The sequence below is a fragment of the Schistocerca americana genome, chromosome 5 (assembly GCF_021461395.2).
Source record: "Schistocerca americana isolate TAMUIC-IGC-003095 chromosome 5, iqSchAmer2.1, whole genome shotgun sequence".
Classification (NCBI taxonomy): domain Eukaryota; kingdom Metazoa; phylum Arthropoda; class Insecta; order Orthoptera; family Acrididae; genus Schistocerca; species Schistocerca americana.
The window spans coordinates 458993756-459012708 of record NC_060123.1 but is presented as its reverse complement, the minus strand read 5'-3'; the positions used below and the strand labels follow the sequence as shown (position 1 = coordinate 459012708).

Sequence of the window (18953 nt, the reverse complement as noted above, 5' to 3'; positions counted from 1 at the left end):
GTGACCTGCCCTGCATGGCACGGTTATCACTAAGTATCTGGAGCTGGATGACTTGTAGTGGCATATACAAAACTTTCTTGTGAATCAGTCTATATGTTAGTGAAAAAAATGTCAAAATCCCTGTGCCCCCAGGGAGCTCACAACTCTTTTGTGAGTACGTGCTCAGCTACCACAGGGCCCCTTCCTTTGCAGTATTGCTTCCTTTCCGTGCTGCAAGCTTGTACCTCCACTATCCTGCCTCTCCATTGGATGGTTTTCTGGGTGCAGACCCTGCTTGGACCTTGTTTATAACTGGGAATAGAGTTTCCACTTCTGGGGTATTCTACAACTTTCCAGTGAATAAACACATGGTCCCCGTTGTTGGGTTTGACCTGCCACCAATTTTCAAAATTCACCCGAATTGCAGATTGTGCAGCGAAGGTTGCCCAGTGCAGTGTATATTCCACCTTTGTACTTTTTCATCTGTGCACCCTTCCCTTTAACAAGGCAATACGCTGAAAATCCAGCACTGTAGCCATCCCATTGGGGTGGGAGCGTGGGGTCATCATGTCCCAGCACAGTGCAGTCCTCTGACCACACAAGGATCACACTCTTGGTGCCCAAGCTGAAAGCCCACCTTGTATGCCAAGGAGTATGTGCCCATTGTGATTGGGGCACCAAGCAACAGCGGGATAGCTGTTGCTGAGGCTGGGTGGCACCCATGGGGGGAGCCTCTGTTTTGGAGTGGGTGGCACCATGGTGGACGAGCCACAAATGAAGCTGAAAATGTTCAATTCCCAGGCTATGTCACGGGAGAAATATAGGGCTAAGCAGCAAGCAGAGCACTACTCCCCCACAATACTTAGTTTGTATAAAGACTAATTGTGATTCCTTCTTGGCTACAAATCCTTTATTCTTTGTAGAGAATTTGGAAGACAAGTTTGTGAATGTGGTAGCCATCTCTAAACTGAAAAGTGGATCGATTTTGGTCAAGAAAACCTGCTCAGTCACAGGCTCTGCTCGTTTGTAATAAGCTGGAGGAGATACTAGTGATTGTCATTTCCCATAACAGTCTAAATTTGGTTCAGGGCATCATTTTCCGCAGAGACCTGCTACTGCAATCTGATAATTAGCTATGTGCCAACTTAAAATGATGAGGTGTATACTTCGTTGCCATGAATAGGGGGCCAAAGGACAACAGGGTCACTACCAGTGTGTTCATCTTGGCCTTTGAGGGTGATTCATTGCTTGAGAAGGTCAAGGTGATGATCTACCGATGCTTTGTGAAACCATTACTAAATTTCTATTCCATAGTGTGAGCTATTCAGGGAAGAGCACCTTACCTAATGTCTCCAGCATGTGCCCTCGTCGTTACTTCCATCTTTTCCTTTATGTCGTTCTATGATGCTCGGATCCATAGCCAGCATGGTAGCCAACCCATGTGGTGAGGTCGCTATATACCCTTTTGGTTGAGCCCCCTGAACACACAGGGATCATACTTCTGATGCCTGAGCTGTGACCTCCTCATCTAAGCCTAGGAATGGTTGCTTGTCATCTTGGAGTATCAGAACTCCCGCCACTGGCCACTGTGCAAGATGACCCTTGCTGTGGCTGGGTGGCACCCGTGGGGAGAGTCACTGATCATAGTGGGTGGTATCAGGATAACCGCTATGCAGATGATAAACGCATACGAATCCAGAACTCCAGCTGTTCTTCTACGGCCGTCTCTTTGAACGACAAGGATTCTTTTTGTGATGCTTCTTCTGCCCCTTCGGCCTTCCCTTCTGTGGCTACCCCTGGGAGGAGGGTCAGGCTCGTTGGCTAGGGGTGAAACCTTTCCCCCGCTATCTGGTTTGCACCAGGACTGATGGGATCCTTTCACCAATACTAAACGTTTATTTCTTGTGGAACACGTTGAGGACAAGTTTGGTGAAGTGGACTCTCTGAGCAAGATGCGGTCGGGTTCGTTGTTGGTCAAAATTGTTTCAGCTGCCCAGTCTGCGGCCCTTCATGCCTGTAACCATCTTGGCACAACTTCTGTGTCCATTACCCCCTACCCATCTTTGAACATGGTTCAAGGTGTGATTTTTCACAGGGATCTCATCCTTCAAATTGAAGAGGATCTGAGGGACAATGTAGGACGGCGGGGTGATCACTTGTTCGGCGTGTTCAGAAGGGCCTGAAGGACAATCACGTTGATACTGGTGACTTTATCCTGGTCTTTGAAGGGTATACCCTCCCTGTGACGTGAAACCATACATCCCACCACCTGTGAGATGTTTTCAGTGCTTGCGTTTTGGACACATTTTCCAGTTGTTTGCAGACCCTTCTCCGTGGAGACTGTGGATGTCGTCTCCATTTGAGGAGTTCCTGTGTGTTCCCCCTCCTGTGTGTGTTAATTGTCGACATTTCTCGATATTCACCAGATTTCCCAGTTCATAAGAACGAAAAGAAGATACAGGAGTATAAGTCCCTTGATCGTCTAACCTAACCTGAGGCTCGTAAGAAGTGCGCACGTCTTCATCCTGTGTCAGTGATGTCAAGCTATGCTTTAGTTACATCTTCACCATTTCCTCCCCCTTCCTTACCCCAGTCCCGCACCCCTCTCCTCCGCCCCTCCCCTGTGGTTCCCATACCCTCCCCTCCGGGTGCCGCTCCCGCTCCCCAGCCAGATAAGTTTCCCACTTCTTCGGCACCTGCCGGTCAAGGGTGCCCCACCCGGGACCCCCCTTCCAGGCCAAAGGTCTGCTGCCACATGGCGACCACGAGAACCATGGTCTGTGGGCCTCCAGGTCGCCCCTCTCCTTCTGTTGCAGATCTTGCTGCAGATGGCTCCTTTTTGCAGCACAGCCCTCCTTGATCTCAAACAGAAAGGAAGAAGAAACATAAGTCCCAGGACAAGGAGCCTCTGGTGTCGCCAGCGGTCCCGTTCCCACTTTCGCAACCTGTTCATGGATGTCGCCCCTCCTTGTCTGTTACAGATGGTGACCCGGCGGCATGACTGGCTTAGCCTGTTCACCCCAAATTTGAATCATCGTTCTGTGGTTACCCAATGGAATTGTAATGGATATTAGCGTCACCTTCAGGAGTTGAAATCCCTTATTTCGTCTTACTCTGCAGCTTGTGTGGTTCTGCAGGAATCTCATTTTACTGATAATCACTCGCCGACCCTCCATGGGTACACTGCTTCCTGCTGGAATCGGGTCGGTCCCCTATGGACCTCTAGTGGAGTTTGTATGTTGGTCTGTACGGACGTTGCTAGCACGTGGATTCCTCTTCAAACTACATTGGAAGTGGTTGTTGTTAGGGTCCACCTGAACTCTGGGGTCACAGTTTGCAATCTTTATCTCCCTTCTGACAGGATTCTTACACCTGCTGCATTAACTGTCCTTCTTCAGTAACTTCCATCTCCCTTCTTACTTCTCAGGGATTTTAATGCTCATCATCCCTTGTGGGGCAGTGCATTTCCACCTAGTTGGGGTCTTCTCATAGACCAGTTTCTTGCAGACCAAGACTTGTGCCTTCTTAATGATGGCTCTCCCACTAATTTCATTGCCTGTCATGGTACCTTTTCTGCCATTGATCATTCTCTTTCTTCTCCCTCCCTCCTTCCCTCCTTCCTTCATTACACTGGTCGCCACGTGACGACCTTTGCGGTAGAGACCACTTCCCATTGATTCTTTCGCTCCCTTCCCACTCCCCGATGGACAGGTTACCTCGATCTGTGATTGCCGTCGAGCTTTGCAGCACCTTAAGAGGCACTCATCCGTTGCCAATCTTATTAACTTTAAACACCTTTGTGCCAAAGACCGTTACTTAATCAAATGGAGCAAACGGATGTGTTGGGAACGCTTTGTTTCTTCCCTCGGTTCTACTGTCCCTACGTCGTGGGTATGGGTTACACTTTGCTCTCTCCGAGGTTGCCATCAGCAGTCTACCTTCCCAGGCCTTCACATCCCGGATGGCCTTTGCATGGACCCATTGATTCTTGTGGAACATCTTACAACCCATTTTGCAACAGCATCATCGTCAACCTCCTATCTGGCTGCTTTCCTTCACCAGAAACATCGAGCCGAAGCTTCTGCATTCTGTTTTATGCCTTGTCAGTCAGAATCTTACAACAAATCTTTTACTGAATGGGAACTTCTTTCCACACTTTCTTCTTCTCATGATACGGCCCCTGGCCCAGACTCGATTCATAACCAGTTGCTTCAACAGCTCAGTGCTCCACAACGGCAACATCTTGTCCAGGTGTTTAATCCTATTTGGCTCCAGGATGACTTCCCTTCTCAATGGAGGGATAGCATCGTGGTTCCTGTCCTTAAGCCTGGTAAGAACTCCCTGTTTGTCGAAAGCTATCAGCCAATTAGTCTGACAAACGTTTTTTGCATGTTACTTGAATGGATGGTAGCCCATCGGCTCAATTGAGTCCTCGAGTCTCTGGATCTATTGTACCCTTACCAGTGTGGCTTCCGAGAGGGATGGTCTCCAATCGATCACTTACTTCGCTTGGAATCCGCAGTTCGGCAGGCTTTTTCCCAGTGCTACCATTTGGTTGCAGTATTTTTCGACCTTCATATGCCTATGACATGGCTTGGTGCCATCATATCTTACTTACACTTCAGGAGTGTGGTCTTCGGGGCTCACTCCCGATTTTTATCCACCAGTTCTTGTTTCATCGGTCCTTTGGTCACCCCTGCTCTGTATGTGGATGATTTCTGCGTTTGAGTTACTTCCTCTTAGATTGCCTCCGCAGAGCAGCAGCTAAAGGGTGCTATACGTCATGCCTCTGCATGGACCCTCTCTCACGGATTTCAGTTATCTCCTTTAAAATCGCGGGTGGCCCACTTTTGTAGCCGTACTATGGTCCACCCCGATCCGGAGCTCTATCTCGATGCACAGCGATTACCTGTGGTCCCAGTTTCGTTCCCTTGGTATTCTTTTTGGCAACAAGCTCACTTGGCTGCCTCATGTCAGACTTCTGAATATAGGATCTTTCCCTAAACTCGGTGTCCTTCGCTTCCTTGCCCACACCTCCTTGCCCACACCTCCTGGGGTGCAGATTGTTCCACTCTTCTCCACCTTTATCAACCTTTAGTGCTGTTTCGCTTGGACTATGGTTGTCAAGATTATGGTTCGCTGCTTCTTCTACACTGCGCCTCCTGGATTCGGTCCACCATCGTGGTATCAGTTTGGCCACCGGTGCCTTCCCTACTAGCCCTGTTGGTAGTCTCCTGGTTGAGTGAGGCTGGGATCCCCCCTTTCTGTTCGGTGGTCCTTGCTTCTTGTTTCTTATGCAATCTCTGTCCATTTCTCTCCCACTCATCCTTCCAATTCTGTCCTGTTCCCAGACCAAGGATGTCGCCCACCTGATTCCCACCCTCGGGCGGGTTTACTGGTTGGGCTCCACCTTGGGTCTCTTCGCTGTGATTTTTAGCTTCCTTCTATGTCCTGTCTCCCACCTTCCCTCCCCAACACCCCTCCTTGGTTAGTTCCTCGACCCTGGGTTGGGATGAATGTCTGCCGAGGTCCAAAAGATTCCATTCCTCGATGGTGTACCATTGTTTTTTCTGCCGCATTTTATGGGAGTTCCGGGATGCTGTAGTTTTTTGCACCGATTGCTCTAAATCTGCTGATCGTGTGGGATATGCCTTCACATCCTTTATTGGCATGGAAAATCATCTCCTGCCAACTGCATGTCGGGTGTTTACTGCTGAATTGATGGCATTTTCCTCGGCCCTTACCTTAATTAAACAGTCCCAACTCAACCGCGTTTTGTTGTGTACGAACTCAATGCATGGCCTTCAGGCTCTTGACTGGTGTTTTCTCCACCGTCCCTTGGTCTCGGCCATCCATGACCATCTCGCTGATCTTCACCATGCTGCTTGTTCTGTTGACTTCCTTTGGGTCTCTGGCCATGTGGGTATCCCAGGTAATGAGCTTGCTGACCATTTGGCTGAGGGAGCAGTCACTTACACCCCTCCCCTCCCCCCCCCCCCTTTTCCCTGTATCCCCTCCTGCAGTGGATTTATGGCTTCATATCAAATCCCACTTCGCACAATCATGGGCCAACTCCTGGGAGGCTACATCCCTGTCTAATAAACTTCGTGCGATTAAGATGACACCTGTCCCGTGGCTTTCTTCCTTACGCCTCTCCCGAAAGGACTCGACCACCCTGTGTTGTCTTCGCATCAGCCATACCAGGCTGACCCATGGTTTTCTTTTGTGTAAAGAGCCACCCCCACTTTGTGGTTGTGGAGCCTTCCAGTCAGTAGCCCACGTTTTGGTGGAATGCCCCCTTTTTTTGGCTCTGCGTACTAAGTACAGACTTCCTGCACTTTACCTGTAATGTTGGCGAACGATTTGCGGATGGTTGAACTGGTTCTCAGTTTCCTCCGTGAAAGTGGTTATTATTTTCAGTTGTAAAGTTTTTAACATCCCTCTGGGGTAGGGACAGGGCGGTGAGGGCTGGGGTGTCTTACACTGTAAGCTGTTTTTGGAGATTCCTGATTCCTCTCCATGGCCAAGATCCTCTTTTTCTCCCTTTTACTCTGTTTTTATTGCTTTTTAGATTTGGTTAGTCTCCTTTTACAATATGCCCTTTTACGCTCTAGCGGTTGAACGCTTTTGAATAGCAGGTGGTCTTGCCTGTACAGCATGAGAGGTGGGATATTTCCTGCCTTGGGTTTGCCTACTTACTGACTTCCCTCCTTTCGTTTTTACCATTGTCAACACAACTGCACTTTTACATTTTATAGCCTTTTTCCTTTTATCGTTAAGACTCTTCTGAATTGTACGTCGGTCCGAATGGACCACCTTTGAAACAAAGGATTGATGACCTTGCTGTTTGGTCCCTTCAGCCCCAATCAACCAACCAACCATCCTTGTATGCTGATGACTTTTGCCTCTACTATTGCTCCTCTAATATGGGTATCACTGAACATTGATTACAAGGCATCATACAAAAGGTCCAGGCATGATTTATGGTTTTCAGCCACCAAGACTTATGTCCTGCACTTCCATTGACGTCACACCATCCACCCACAACCAGAGCTTTATCTTGTTGACCAATAACTGAATGTGGTGGAGACTTATCGCTTTTTAGGACTGATCATTGATTCGTGGTTGATGTGAATTCCCCATCTTTGCCAGCTTAAGCGAAAGTGCTGGCTGCATCTTAATAGACTTCGCTGCCTGAGTACCACCAGCAGGGGTGCAGATTGTACGATCTTTCTGCAGCTTTACAAAGCCCTGATACAATCCTGCCTCAGTTATGGGAGTCTGTCATAAACTTCAACATCACCCTCAGCACTGCGGATACTTGATCCGATACACCTCTGCGGGGTTCAACTTGTGACCCAAGCCTTCCTTTGGAACTAGCCCTGTGAAAAATCTTACTCATGGAGGCTTGGGTCCCTGTATTGTGGGTCAGGTGCCAACAACAGCTTGTCACTTATACTACACACGTTGGGTGCATCTCCCATATGCATCCAAACTACTATCTCTTCTTTCTCAACATGGTAACACAATGGCAGCCCAGATCAGGGATTACAATTGCAGTCTTCAGCCAGTCTTTCCTCTCTGAACTTCAGTTGTTTCCTCTTCCACCTCTCCCCTGGAACCACTCGAGTACACCTCCATGGTGCATCCCTCGACCACAGTTTCATCTTGATGTATCACAAGGTCGAAAGACTCAGTATGTTCCAAGGCTCTCCGCCGCAAATTTTTATCCATCCTTGGTGTGTAATGGGATTCAGAAGTAGTCTATGCTGGTGGCTCGATGGTTGCTGGCTATGTAGGTTCTGCTTATACTCACAGGGGACATACTGAACTTCGCTCCTTGCCAGATAGCTGTAGTGTTTCCCTGCAGAGTTGGTAGCTGTCTCTCGTGCTCTTGAGCATACCTGTTCCTACACAGGTGGGGTCCTTTCTTCTCTGCAGTGACTCCTTGAGCAGTTTCCATGCTTTCGACCAATGTTACCCTTGCCACCCCATGGTCATTGCTATTCAGGATTACCTGTATGCCTTTCAACAGTGTGGATGCTTAGTGACCTTTGTAAGGACCCTGGGCCTCATTGGGATCCCAAGGAATGAACTTGTTGATAGCCTGGTCAAACTGACGAACAGTAAAACGATTCTTGAGATCGGTATTCCAGAAACAGACCTCCGACTGGTATTACACTGTTAAGTTTTAGATACCTGGAATATGGAATGGCTCACTCTTGACTCCACCAAACTAACTACGATTGATAAAGGAGACTACAAATCTGTGGAGGTCCTCCATGCAGGCCTCTCACAAGGACTCTCCTGTCCCATGCCGGTTCTGCATCAACCATATTTGGCTGACTTGTGGTCATCTCCTCCATACCGAGGACCCACCCCAGTGTGGTTGAGACTCGCATTTAATGGTGGTTCACATTTTGCTGGAGTGTCCCAACCTGCCCACCCTGCGGTGGACTCTTAATCTCCCTGACTCACTACTCCTGGTATTAGAAGACTTTGCCTCAGTGGATGACTTAGTTTTTCATTTTATTTGTGAATGGGGCTTTTAGAAGTCACTTTAAGGGAGGGTGTAGTCTCCCTCCATCGATCTGTCGTCGACTTATCTGATGTAAGATATTGATGTTGTTCTACTGTATATGCCAGACAACATCTTCACTGTAATGGTGACTAAATTTCGGGCTTTCATAGTAATAATTAATGTTTCTGATTTTGTATTATTGCTATCCGATTGGAAGTCAAATGTTAAATAGCCTTTAAAGTCACAGTTTATGCTTTGTAATATTTCATAATTGAACCACCCGTCATCCAGAGATACAGTTTGCCTATGATTATCGTTGACTAAAATTGTAAACCACACAAGGAACCTCATCTGAATGACCAGAAGACTCTGCTCAAATCCCAGAATAATAATAAGTGGCATTGTGTACAGGAGATCGGTGCGTGACAGCTATGTGCAGAGAATAAATGGCAATAGTAAAGAACAGTGCAATAAACTAGGAGTCATTTTCATTGATCTCAACTAATTTATAAGTGCAAAGTGTCTTGCCAGAGATGGTCTACATCTGAATTAGCAGGGCTCAAAAATATTCTGTAAGATGTTCATAGATACTTGCCAGATCATAAAAAATAAGGGAAACTGATAAGTAATGGTGAAGGTGAAAAAACCTGTGTAGCATTAAGAAAGACAAAACCATACCATTATCTGGCAAGAAATGTGCTAAAGCCCATAACTAATAGTCAAAGTAGATATGTTATCCAATGGAATATAAATGGTTTAAACACTGATGATGTTTCAAACAATAAAAGCTTCAAAGTATATGAATTGGAAATCATTCTGTCAGAATGTGCAAATATTAGATTTGGATGTTTAAATGAGCACTGGTTTACTGAGGACACAATTAAAATTCTAAACAAAATAGGAAACATCAGATTAGGAAGTAGATTTTGCAGAAGAAACAATTCACATGGAGGCTCATGTATACTTCTACATAGCAATATAAATTATGAGACCAGAAACTGTTATAATTATTTAAATGAAGAATGTGTGTTTGAGAGCTGTCATGTAGAAATAGTAGACTCACTATCAAATGTTATAATAATCTCAATATACAGAATTCCCGGGATGTTAACAACAGAACTATTCTTATCTAAGCTTCAAATTATGCTAGAAGACCTTTGTAGGAAAAAAAAAAGAAAAAAATTGTAATAGCTGCCGATTTTAATATTGATATCACATGTGATAGTAGTCACGCTTCAAGATTCACCGACCCAGTAAAGAAATATGGTTTCAAACTGAATTTCTTTGAATCTACCAGAGAAAATAGGAATCAGCAACATGTATTGATGATGTTCTAACTAATTATCTACATGAATATGTATATAAATTTTGTCTAGATCTAGGTATTTCAGATCATTGTGCATTGTTCATTAAGCTGCCACAGACAGACAGTAACATTTCACATATGAGATCCCACATGAGCAGGAACTTTAGCAAAGGAAACTTGCTGACATTTTAGTGAGAAGCTAAAAGAGAAAACATGGCCTTTTGATCATTGTAACTCAAGTGATGAAAACTTTGAGATATTCCTAAATAGTTTTCTTGGTGTATTTAATGAAACATTTCCACCTAGACTCTGTAGCAATAAAATAATAAATAAAGTAAAGTGGATTACCCAGGGCACAAAAATTTGCAGTGTAAGGAAAAGGCAACTGCACAGAGATCTAAAATAAGTAAAGATATTGATTTCATTAAATATGTTGCTCCTTAAAACCATATTTAAAAGAGTTGTCAGGGCAGCAAAACAACTGGCAAATAACAGGCTAATTTTAAATCATAAAAATAAGACAAAGGCTGTGTTGTCAGTCATTAAATCTGAGTTAGGTGTTAAAACCTGTAACCAAGAAATTTCAGAAATTGACACTGAAGGAAATACTATTGTAAATCCAACTCAAATACCAGAGTACTTTAATGAATTCTTCATAAATGTAGCAACGTCTGCTGTAGATGTAACAGATTATCACAACAAAGTGAAAACTCTTAAAACCTTACAAAATTCTTAACAGTTTCTGTGGAGGATGAAGAAAATGCTATTCTGACATTGAGAAAAAAAAAAAAAAAATTGCAGGTTTGGATGGAATACCCACCAAAGCTATTAAAGTAGTACACAGTAGAATTGCAAACCCACTAGCTCAAATAATAAATCAATGTTTTGAAGTGCGCTGTTTCCCAGAGGTACTGAAATATGCCGAAGTCAACCACTCTTCAAGAAGGGAACAAGAGAGATTGTGAGACATTATCGTCCTATCTAGATTCTCCCAGACGTGTCTAAAATATTTGAAAAATTTGCTGTTGTACAAATCCAAAACTTCATTGCAAAATATTCTGTTATTCTAAACAGTCAATTTTGTTTTCAGCAGGGGAAAAATACCATAGATGCAGTAAGTAGTTTCATTGAGAAAATAAGCACATCATTAGATAAGAGAAATAAGGTGGCAGGGATTTTCTGCAACCTCACAAAGGCGTTTGATTCCGTAAACCATGCATTGCTTGTTTACAAACTTGAAAAGTACGGCATTAGTGGCAGTGCCCTGCAATGGCTTAAATCCTACTTAGCCAACAGAAAGCAAAGAGTTAGCATCTCTTCAAATGGCACATATTATTTTTCTGATTACCATTATTATTATTATTATTATTATTATTATTATTATTTAGTAGTAGTAGTAGTAGTAGTAGTAGTAGCAGCAGCAGCAGCAGCAGCAGCAGCAGCATGTTATTTTGACTTACGGCGGGTCTTGTCGCAGGTTAAGCCTCTTCTACTTTTGTCTGTCCATAACCAGTCTTTTCATTTCTGAATATTTGTCTCCTTTTATATTGTCCAGCATTTGATACCTTCTTTTTCCTGTTCCCCCCTTTTCCCTCCACCATTCCTTCTATTCCTTCCTTCAATGAACAGTCCCTCCTCAAACAATGTCCAATCCAGTTCAGTTTTCTCTTTCCGATAAGTTTCAGCATGTTTCTTTCTTCTCCAACTCTTATTAATACTTCTTCATTCCTTATTCAGTCTTCCCCTTTCACTTCTTCCATTCTTCTCCATATCCACATCTTGAGTGCCTCCAATCTTCTTTCATCTTCCTTCCTCAATGTCCAGGTCTCCTCACCATACTGTGCAACACTCCAGATGTAACATTTGGCCAGTCTTTTCCTCAGGTCTTTGTTTAGTGGTCCGCAAAGGAATTTCTCTTTCCTCTTGAATCCTTCTTTTGTCATTGCAATTCTTTTCCTTATTTCTGTTGACCAATACATGTCATCCATTATCACACTTCCCAAGTAATTAAAGTTATTCATTTGCTCTATTTCCTCTCCCCCTATTTTCATATGGCATTTTCTCCCCTTTCCTCCAATTACTATACTTCTCATTTTCTTCTTGTTAATCTTCATTCCATATTCTTCTAATTTTGTGTTTAGATCATCTAACATTTATTCCACCTCTCTTGCACACTCTGCCGTCACAACCACATCATCTGCAAATCTTACACACTCCACTCTCTGACCCCATATACAAACTCTTCTCCTTCCATCAAAACTTTCATTAATAATTTACTACAGATAAATATTGAACAGTGTTAGTAATAAACAACCACCTTGTCTTACACCTCTTTCCAGTTCAGTTTCTTCACGCATCACACCTCCTATTCTTACTCTTGCTCCCTGGTTCAAATATAAATTTCTAATTAGCTGTCTATCCCACCAGTCAACTCCATGTTTCCTTAGGATTTCCATCAGTTTGTCCCATCTGACACAGTCAAAAGCCTTCTCAAGATCAACGAACACTCCATGTACCTCTCCCCTATCACTCTCAGTAGCCCAATGGCATCTCTAGTTCCCACTCCTCACCTGAAACCAAATTGTTCATCTCCTATTATGCAATTCAGCTTTCCATATAGCCTTCTGTTGAGTGTCCTCAGCAAGATTTTGACTGCATGCGATATCGGGCTCACTGTTCTAGGTTCCTCACACTTTTTGCTGTTCTCCTGCAAGAGTCTCATTAATTGCCAATGCCTTTCCATGTTTCATCTCCTTCAGTTCCACTACTTAGTATTGCATTTCCTTTATCATGATCTGCAACATTATCTTCTTCTTCTTCTTCTTCTTCTTCTTCTTCTATCCCAAGCTCTTCTTCAGTTGGTCGGCTGTCTGCAGCGTATAGCCATTCTGTATATTCTTCTCATTATTTCTTGGGGTTCACTATCATTTTACTGTCTGCTGCCTCTACTTCCTTTAGTCTGTTGTTGTTTCTCTTTTCCCTGAATGTCAAATCCATTGCTCCATATTAGGCCCTGTCCTATTTCTCTTCCATGTTAATGACTTGCCATTAAATATCAGCTCCCCATCAGTTCTGTTTGCAGGTGATACTTCTGTCTTAGTTGAAGATCAAGATTTGGAAAAAATTCCCAAATTTGTGATCAGTACTCTCAGTACCTTAGAAACTTGGTTCCAGCTAAATGGGTTGAATCTAAACATATCTAAGACTCATGTGATGCAGTTCAAAACCAAACAGTCAAAATGTGAGCAGATTAAGATGATACACAACAACCAAGATATAGAAGAAGTTGACTCAGTCAAATTCTTAGTTTTAAATGTAGATAAAAATTTGAGCTGGCAGGCACACATTGAATACCTGGGAAACGAGCTGAGCAGCTTTGCATTTGCAATGGAAATATTATCAACTGCAACTGACATGGACATATGAAAAGTAGCATATATAAGCTACTTCAAATCCATTATTAGGTATGGTATTGTTTTTTGGGGTAACTAGATGAACATACTGCAGATACTAAAAATACTGGGAAAAAAAAAATCGAAATATGTGCACTGCAAATCACAAAGAACTGCGTTGACCATTATTTAGAAAACTTAAAATATTAACTCTGCTATCATTATACATGTAAGAGACTTATATTTTTGTACACCAGACATCAATTATTTGAGGGAAACCATTTTGTCCATTCACATGATACTAGAAACAGGAAATTTTATGCTTCCCACCCACCACATCAGACTATATGCCCAGGGACCTCAATACATGGGAATGAAAATTTGTAATAAATCAAAAGGAACAGGTTGATGCAGATGAATTTAGGTTCACTTAAAAGAAAGCTATATAAAGTGTTATTACTCAGTGGATGAATTCATGCTGGACAAATTGGAAATTTGAGCTGAACACAATGTGTTACACATTACAAGAAATATTCTTATAGTGTTATTATTTATGGTAGTGCTATTATTTATTAATGTAAAAATCATTGTAACTGTGTTATAAATTTTTGACATGTTCCTGTATGCAAACCAAATGGATTGCAAATGTACATCATAAGATGAATAAAACACAATTCACAATAATACACATGCTATTGTGGAAATCACTTCAGTCTTTAACAACATTTAATAACAATTAAATGATCGTGAATGATTGTGTTTTCTATATAGAGAGGAGGAGGGTTGATCTTAGAATTACTTTCAGCAATTGTGGCAACTAAAATGTCTGTGATTTTTATAGTTTGTCACTCAGATATTATAGCAAGGACTATGGTCCATCACATACGTTAGTCTTTTTTTCTATCTGTGCTTCTCTTGCGCTGTCCATGTTGCTAGTCACATCAATCTTTGTAAACACAGGCAATTTTCTACAACTTTTGTCTGTTGTCTCTTCCTCTGTTTCCTCACCAATTGCCAAATTTAATTATTAAGCCACAAACCACAGTAGATCTTCTCTGTCCCTAATCCACTTACTCGACAATACTTTTGTAGAGCATCATTTATAGTAAGTTTAAACATTGCCTGTTACAGCCATCATAATTGAATGAAATGATGTACATCAATGTCTAAGAAGGATGTTCATAACTGTTTATCCGCCAAGCATAAGAAGTCTCGTCATCTTCTAATGTCAGTAATTCATTTTTGTATTGGTTCATTATTGCTGTAGGATCAAAATGGTTACTGTTCCTTCAGACATGACCAACGGTACAACATATCATACTAGTCTCACATATGAATAGCTTTAAAATTGGATGGCATGCAAGGGTGCAACAGTTTTCAGCAAGAAAAAATGAGCTGTGAAACTCATTAACACATGTATGAAAAAATAATATAAAAATTATGTAACAGTTATAACTAGAGGCAGGATTATATGCATTTGCATGTTGCATATACAGTTACATACTTGGCTCCTTTTCACCTGTTTTTGCATATTTTAACTAAAAACTACTGACGATGCATGTTTTCGCTCTATGTTTACAGTATTTTAAAAATTTAGACAGTCGGTCTCTAGCTCGATGTAGTTTTGATGTCTCACAGATTAACCACAACCTAGATCTGGGTGCAATCGCTAACTGAGAGGCCACTGCCTAGCGAAACCATTACAGAAGAAGAACGGGAATAGGCAGACAGAGTGAATGCTCCTGCACACGCACCCCTGGTTGATCCCCTCTGCTGAAGTACTGTATGCAATGGCAACAGTTAAACTATGCAAGCTTTTAGTTACGTTGTTCAGTTTAGCTTTCCATTCACTTGTACACGGTTGAACGTGTTTATGACTTGTAATGTGTAACTTGTTGTGCGCCATGCCGCCCGAAAAAAAAGCAGCATTGTTTCGTGTGTAGCTGACCATCCCATAACATTTACATATGACAGAATTGTTTTATATTGTCGATCTCGTGAGAAAAACGTTTCGTGCGCGTGCGAGTGGGGGGGTGGGGTGGGGTGGGCGGGGGGGGGGGGGGGGGGGGGATGGGGATAAACTAGACCAGCATGACGAGACAAGTCTTCATATCGCAGGAATGCAGAGACAAAGGACCATGACAATAACTTCTGACAGCAGCATGTTGCAGTAGCAGAGATTTGTCCAAAGGTAACCAAACCAGTCAGTTTAACATGGATCTATGTGAAGCATTCATTGCAAGCAATATTACTCTGAAACTTACAAACCCTATCCTCAAACGCTTCCTGTGCAGATATTGCTTCAGTCAAAATATATCAGATGAATCCACATTGCGTAAAAATTATTTACTGACAATTTACGTGAATGTTCTGGAATAAATACACAATGAACTCGAGGACAGCCTTATCTGGATTTCAGTTGACAAAACTTCAGACACTTCTGGTGTTAAATTGCAAATTTAATTGTTGGTGCTTTAAAAGAAGAGCCTTATTCTTCCTATTTAATGACCTGCAAAGAACTTGAAAAAGTAAATCGTTCTACGATCGCCAGATTTGTGAATGAGGGTATTAGAAAAATATTTCCAGAATCTTATGCAGATAAAGGGTGTTTGTGTTTATTTCAGATGCTGTTCCCTATATGATCAAAGAAGGAAAAGCCCTGAGAGTATTTTATCCCAATTTGATTCATGTGGCATGTTATGCTCATGGAGTACATCGCCTTGCTGAAGTACTTTCCATGTTTGTGAATGTAAATAAGCTTATTTCGTCCACGAAGCAAGTGTTTCTAAAGGCTTCTGCTCGCATCATTACCTACAAAGAAAAACTACCAAATATGCCTATACCTCCTGAACCAGCGGTAACTCATTGAGATATGTGGGTCGAAGCTGTGTTGTTTTACATTGAACATTTCGAGGCCATTAGAGGAGTAGTAAATGACTTTGATAGTGCAGAGGCTTGCAGTTCGCCAGTGCGAGGAAGCTTTTAGTGATTCCGGTATTAAAAAAGACATTGCTGTGATTAGCACTCATTTTCCCGATATATCTGCAAGTATTAAAAAGCTTGAAGCTCAAGGTTTGGTCTGAATGAATCTATTCAGTTAATGAATAAAATTATTCTAGTGAACTCCTCATTGCTGGAGGTATTCCCAAGAAAACTTAAAGAAAAGTTTGAAAACATTTTAAACAATAACGCAGGCTTTGAACCCATGTGCCAAATTGATAGTTTTATTAATGGGATGGGTGAACTTTTACCAGAAAAAATAAGTTCCGCCAACATAGCACACCAGTTCGAATACTGCCCAATTACCTCAGTTGATGTAGAACAGCCCTTTTCCACTTATAAAAATGTTTTGAGTGATCAAAGACACATTCTTACTACCAAAAATTTTAACAGTTCTAGGTCGTTTATGTTTACAGTTGTAGAAAAATGTAAAATAAATTGTACATGATGCATTCGTTCAATAGAAACATGGTATGCATCCCAATTTTGCAAATTTTTAGAAGATAATTCCAGAAAGGCCTCCTTCCTAACCTCTACCAGAAAGTATTCAAAAAAGATACCAGTGTTCTAAATGTACAGATTTTTCGTGGCTGTACTGATTTTTTTGTGTGGCCCTTCCTAGTAATTGACATGCACAGGTTTGTCTTTGAGATATAATGCAAGAAGTAACTACCATGTTTTTTATTATTTGATCTCGTATATTTTGACACTTTTCATGCATTTTTAAGCATTTTTCATGTATATTTTAAGGTTTTCATGATGCATATAATCCGGTTTCTTATCATAACATTTCTTTAGTATGGTTATTAGTTTTCTTCAGAACTTTGTCTCTGAATTCTTTCTCTTTTGTCTGTTCACAATGCTTCTCTAAAAACATAGCTGTTGGTGAAAATATATATCTCCCAATTGATTATGAAAACATCCCACATCAACCATTTACATGTATGAGAATAATGTAAGCATTAGAGCACTGTGCGCTAGGTGTTAAGCGAATGAAGTAGAGCAGTTGTGAAGATACTGGTCTCAGATTTGAGAGGTTGAAGATTCATGATCTGCCTAGCCATCCTGGTTTAGAGCTTCCATGGTTTCCCCAAATAATTTTAACCTATAGAGTTATTAGACCATAGGGCTATTGTGGCCATCATGCAGGCGAGGTTTTGTCTTACTCAATTTTTAACTTTTGTGGAGTGAATGATAGACTTTGAGTACATTGCATTGATTCCCAAAAGTAGCTGTCTTTGTTTATGAAAATAAATTGGAATAATGTCCCGGGGAGACACAGCAGGAAACTTTGTTGCTTGCAGTGTGCACAATTTGAGAGGGAATATTTTCAGAATATTGGTTAAGTTTACATAACCTTTTCAAAAACTTCCATACGACTCTCATAAACAAACTTCATTGCAGGCACACACAAAACCTCATTTGTGGACTTCAGTGGGTTTAAATGGGGGTTATGAAGCAAACATTAGTTGTAACATTAGCATTACTGCAAATTGACTAAAAACATTACAAAATATAAACTTACTTGTGTGGACAAATAATACACCAGTTAATGTATTGCATATTAACTTAGTTTACTAAAATAACAAATGACTGAGAAAATGAATATTAAGTATTCACTCCTCTAGAAGATTTGGAGCATCTCTTTGGTATCGGACCTAACTTGTTTTGTGAACTATCTATTTCTTCTGATGTGGTGGTAAGCTGTTTTCTTTATGAAGCAGAATTTTTGATTTAAACAGCATATTCTTTTTCATAAAGAAGAAGAAACCTGGAATGACGTGATTTTAAATGGTGTTCTCTTTTCCAGTTCTTGTTTGCAGTCGTGGCTGGAGCAAGATACTTCATGTCCAACATGCAGACTGGCTTTGAGCATACAGGGTCCATCTGATGGCGGTAGTCGCAACCAGATGGAACTTGTTCCTCCTGATAACACTCCTGCCACAAGGAGACAGCCAAACAACCACTTCTTCCACTTTGATGGTAAGAAAATATAATTTATAATGTATAAGGTTGTTTTGGTATATCTAAATATCATCCAGATAGTGTGCCGATGTCATGTGTAATAAAAGATTTGCCCAGAAAGTAATGTCACCATCACTGTTCTGACACTCCTGCTAGTCAGAGCATGGTCTGCTCACCTGGGATAGCTTCCCAGTGCGACCATAACCAGTTTCCTGATAGCTCCTGGAGAGTCAAGGCATATCCCTATGTGAACCTCTGTTTGGTGGTCTGGTTCCAGTCGTGATGCAGTGTTCACTTGAACAATGGCATACAGTCAAATTCTGTGTGAAACTTGGAAAGTCTGCTGTTGAAATATTTCTCATGATTGAGTAGGAATTTGGGAATGAATGTCTGTAAAGTCAGTTGTTTCAGTGGCACATGGCATTTTTGGAAGGCTAGGGTGGTGATGACAATGAAGTGTGTGGATGCTCTTCAGTGTTGAAAAGTAAAGACGGTGTCACTTATGTGTGTGAACTTTTAATCTCTGACTGTAGAATGAGTGTTCGCCTGCTAGCTCTGACTTTAAAGGATGGTACCTTTTGGACTATTTTGTAATCGGTGATGAGTTACGACATCGTGGAAAGGACAGCTTTTCAAGATGACCAACAACTTGAAAGTTGCTCTTTACATGTGTCCTAATGGATATTCCAATCTAGGCCTTTCAGGATACCTAGAGTGCTTGGAAATCCTGCCAGCAACTGATGTGGAAGGTCCCTATTTTGATGCATTTTACCTTTCTGATCAATAAAAT

The 18953-nt window shown here is 41.9% G+C and overlaps 1 protein-coding gene across 3 annotated transcripts in view; it reads left to right on the top strand.

Annotated features, from left to right (window-relative positions):
* LOC124615542 (E3 ubiquitin-protein ligase AMFR-like) overlaps window positions 1-18953 on the top strand; it is a 341793-nt gene that overhangs the window by 307901 nt on the left and 14939 nt on the right. For all 3 annotated transcript variants that reach the window (XM_047143511.1, XM_047143512.1, XM_047143513.1), the window contains exon 6: window positions 18009-18181. In XM_047143511.1, coding sequence (XP_046999467.1) covers window positions 18009-18181 — 173 coding nt within the window. The remainder of the gene's footprint in view (window positions 1-18008; window positions 18182-18953) is intronic.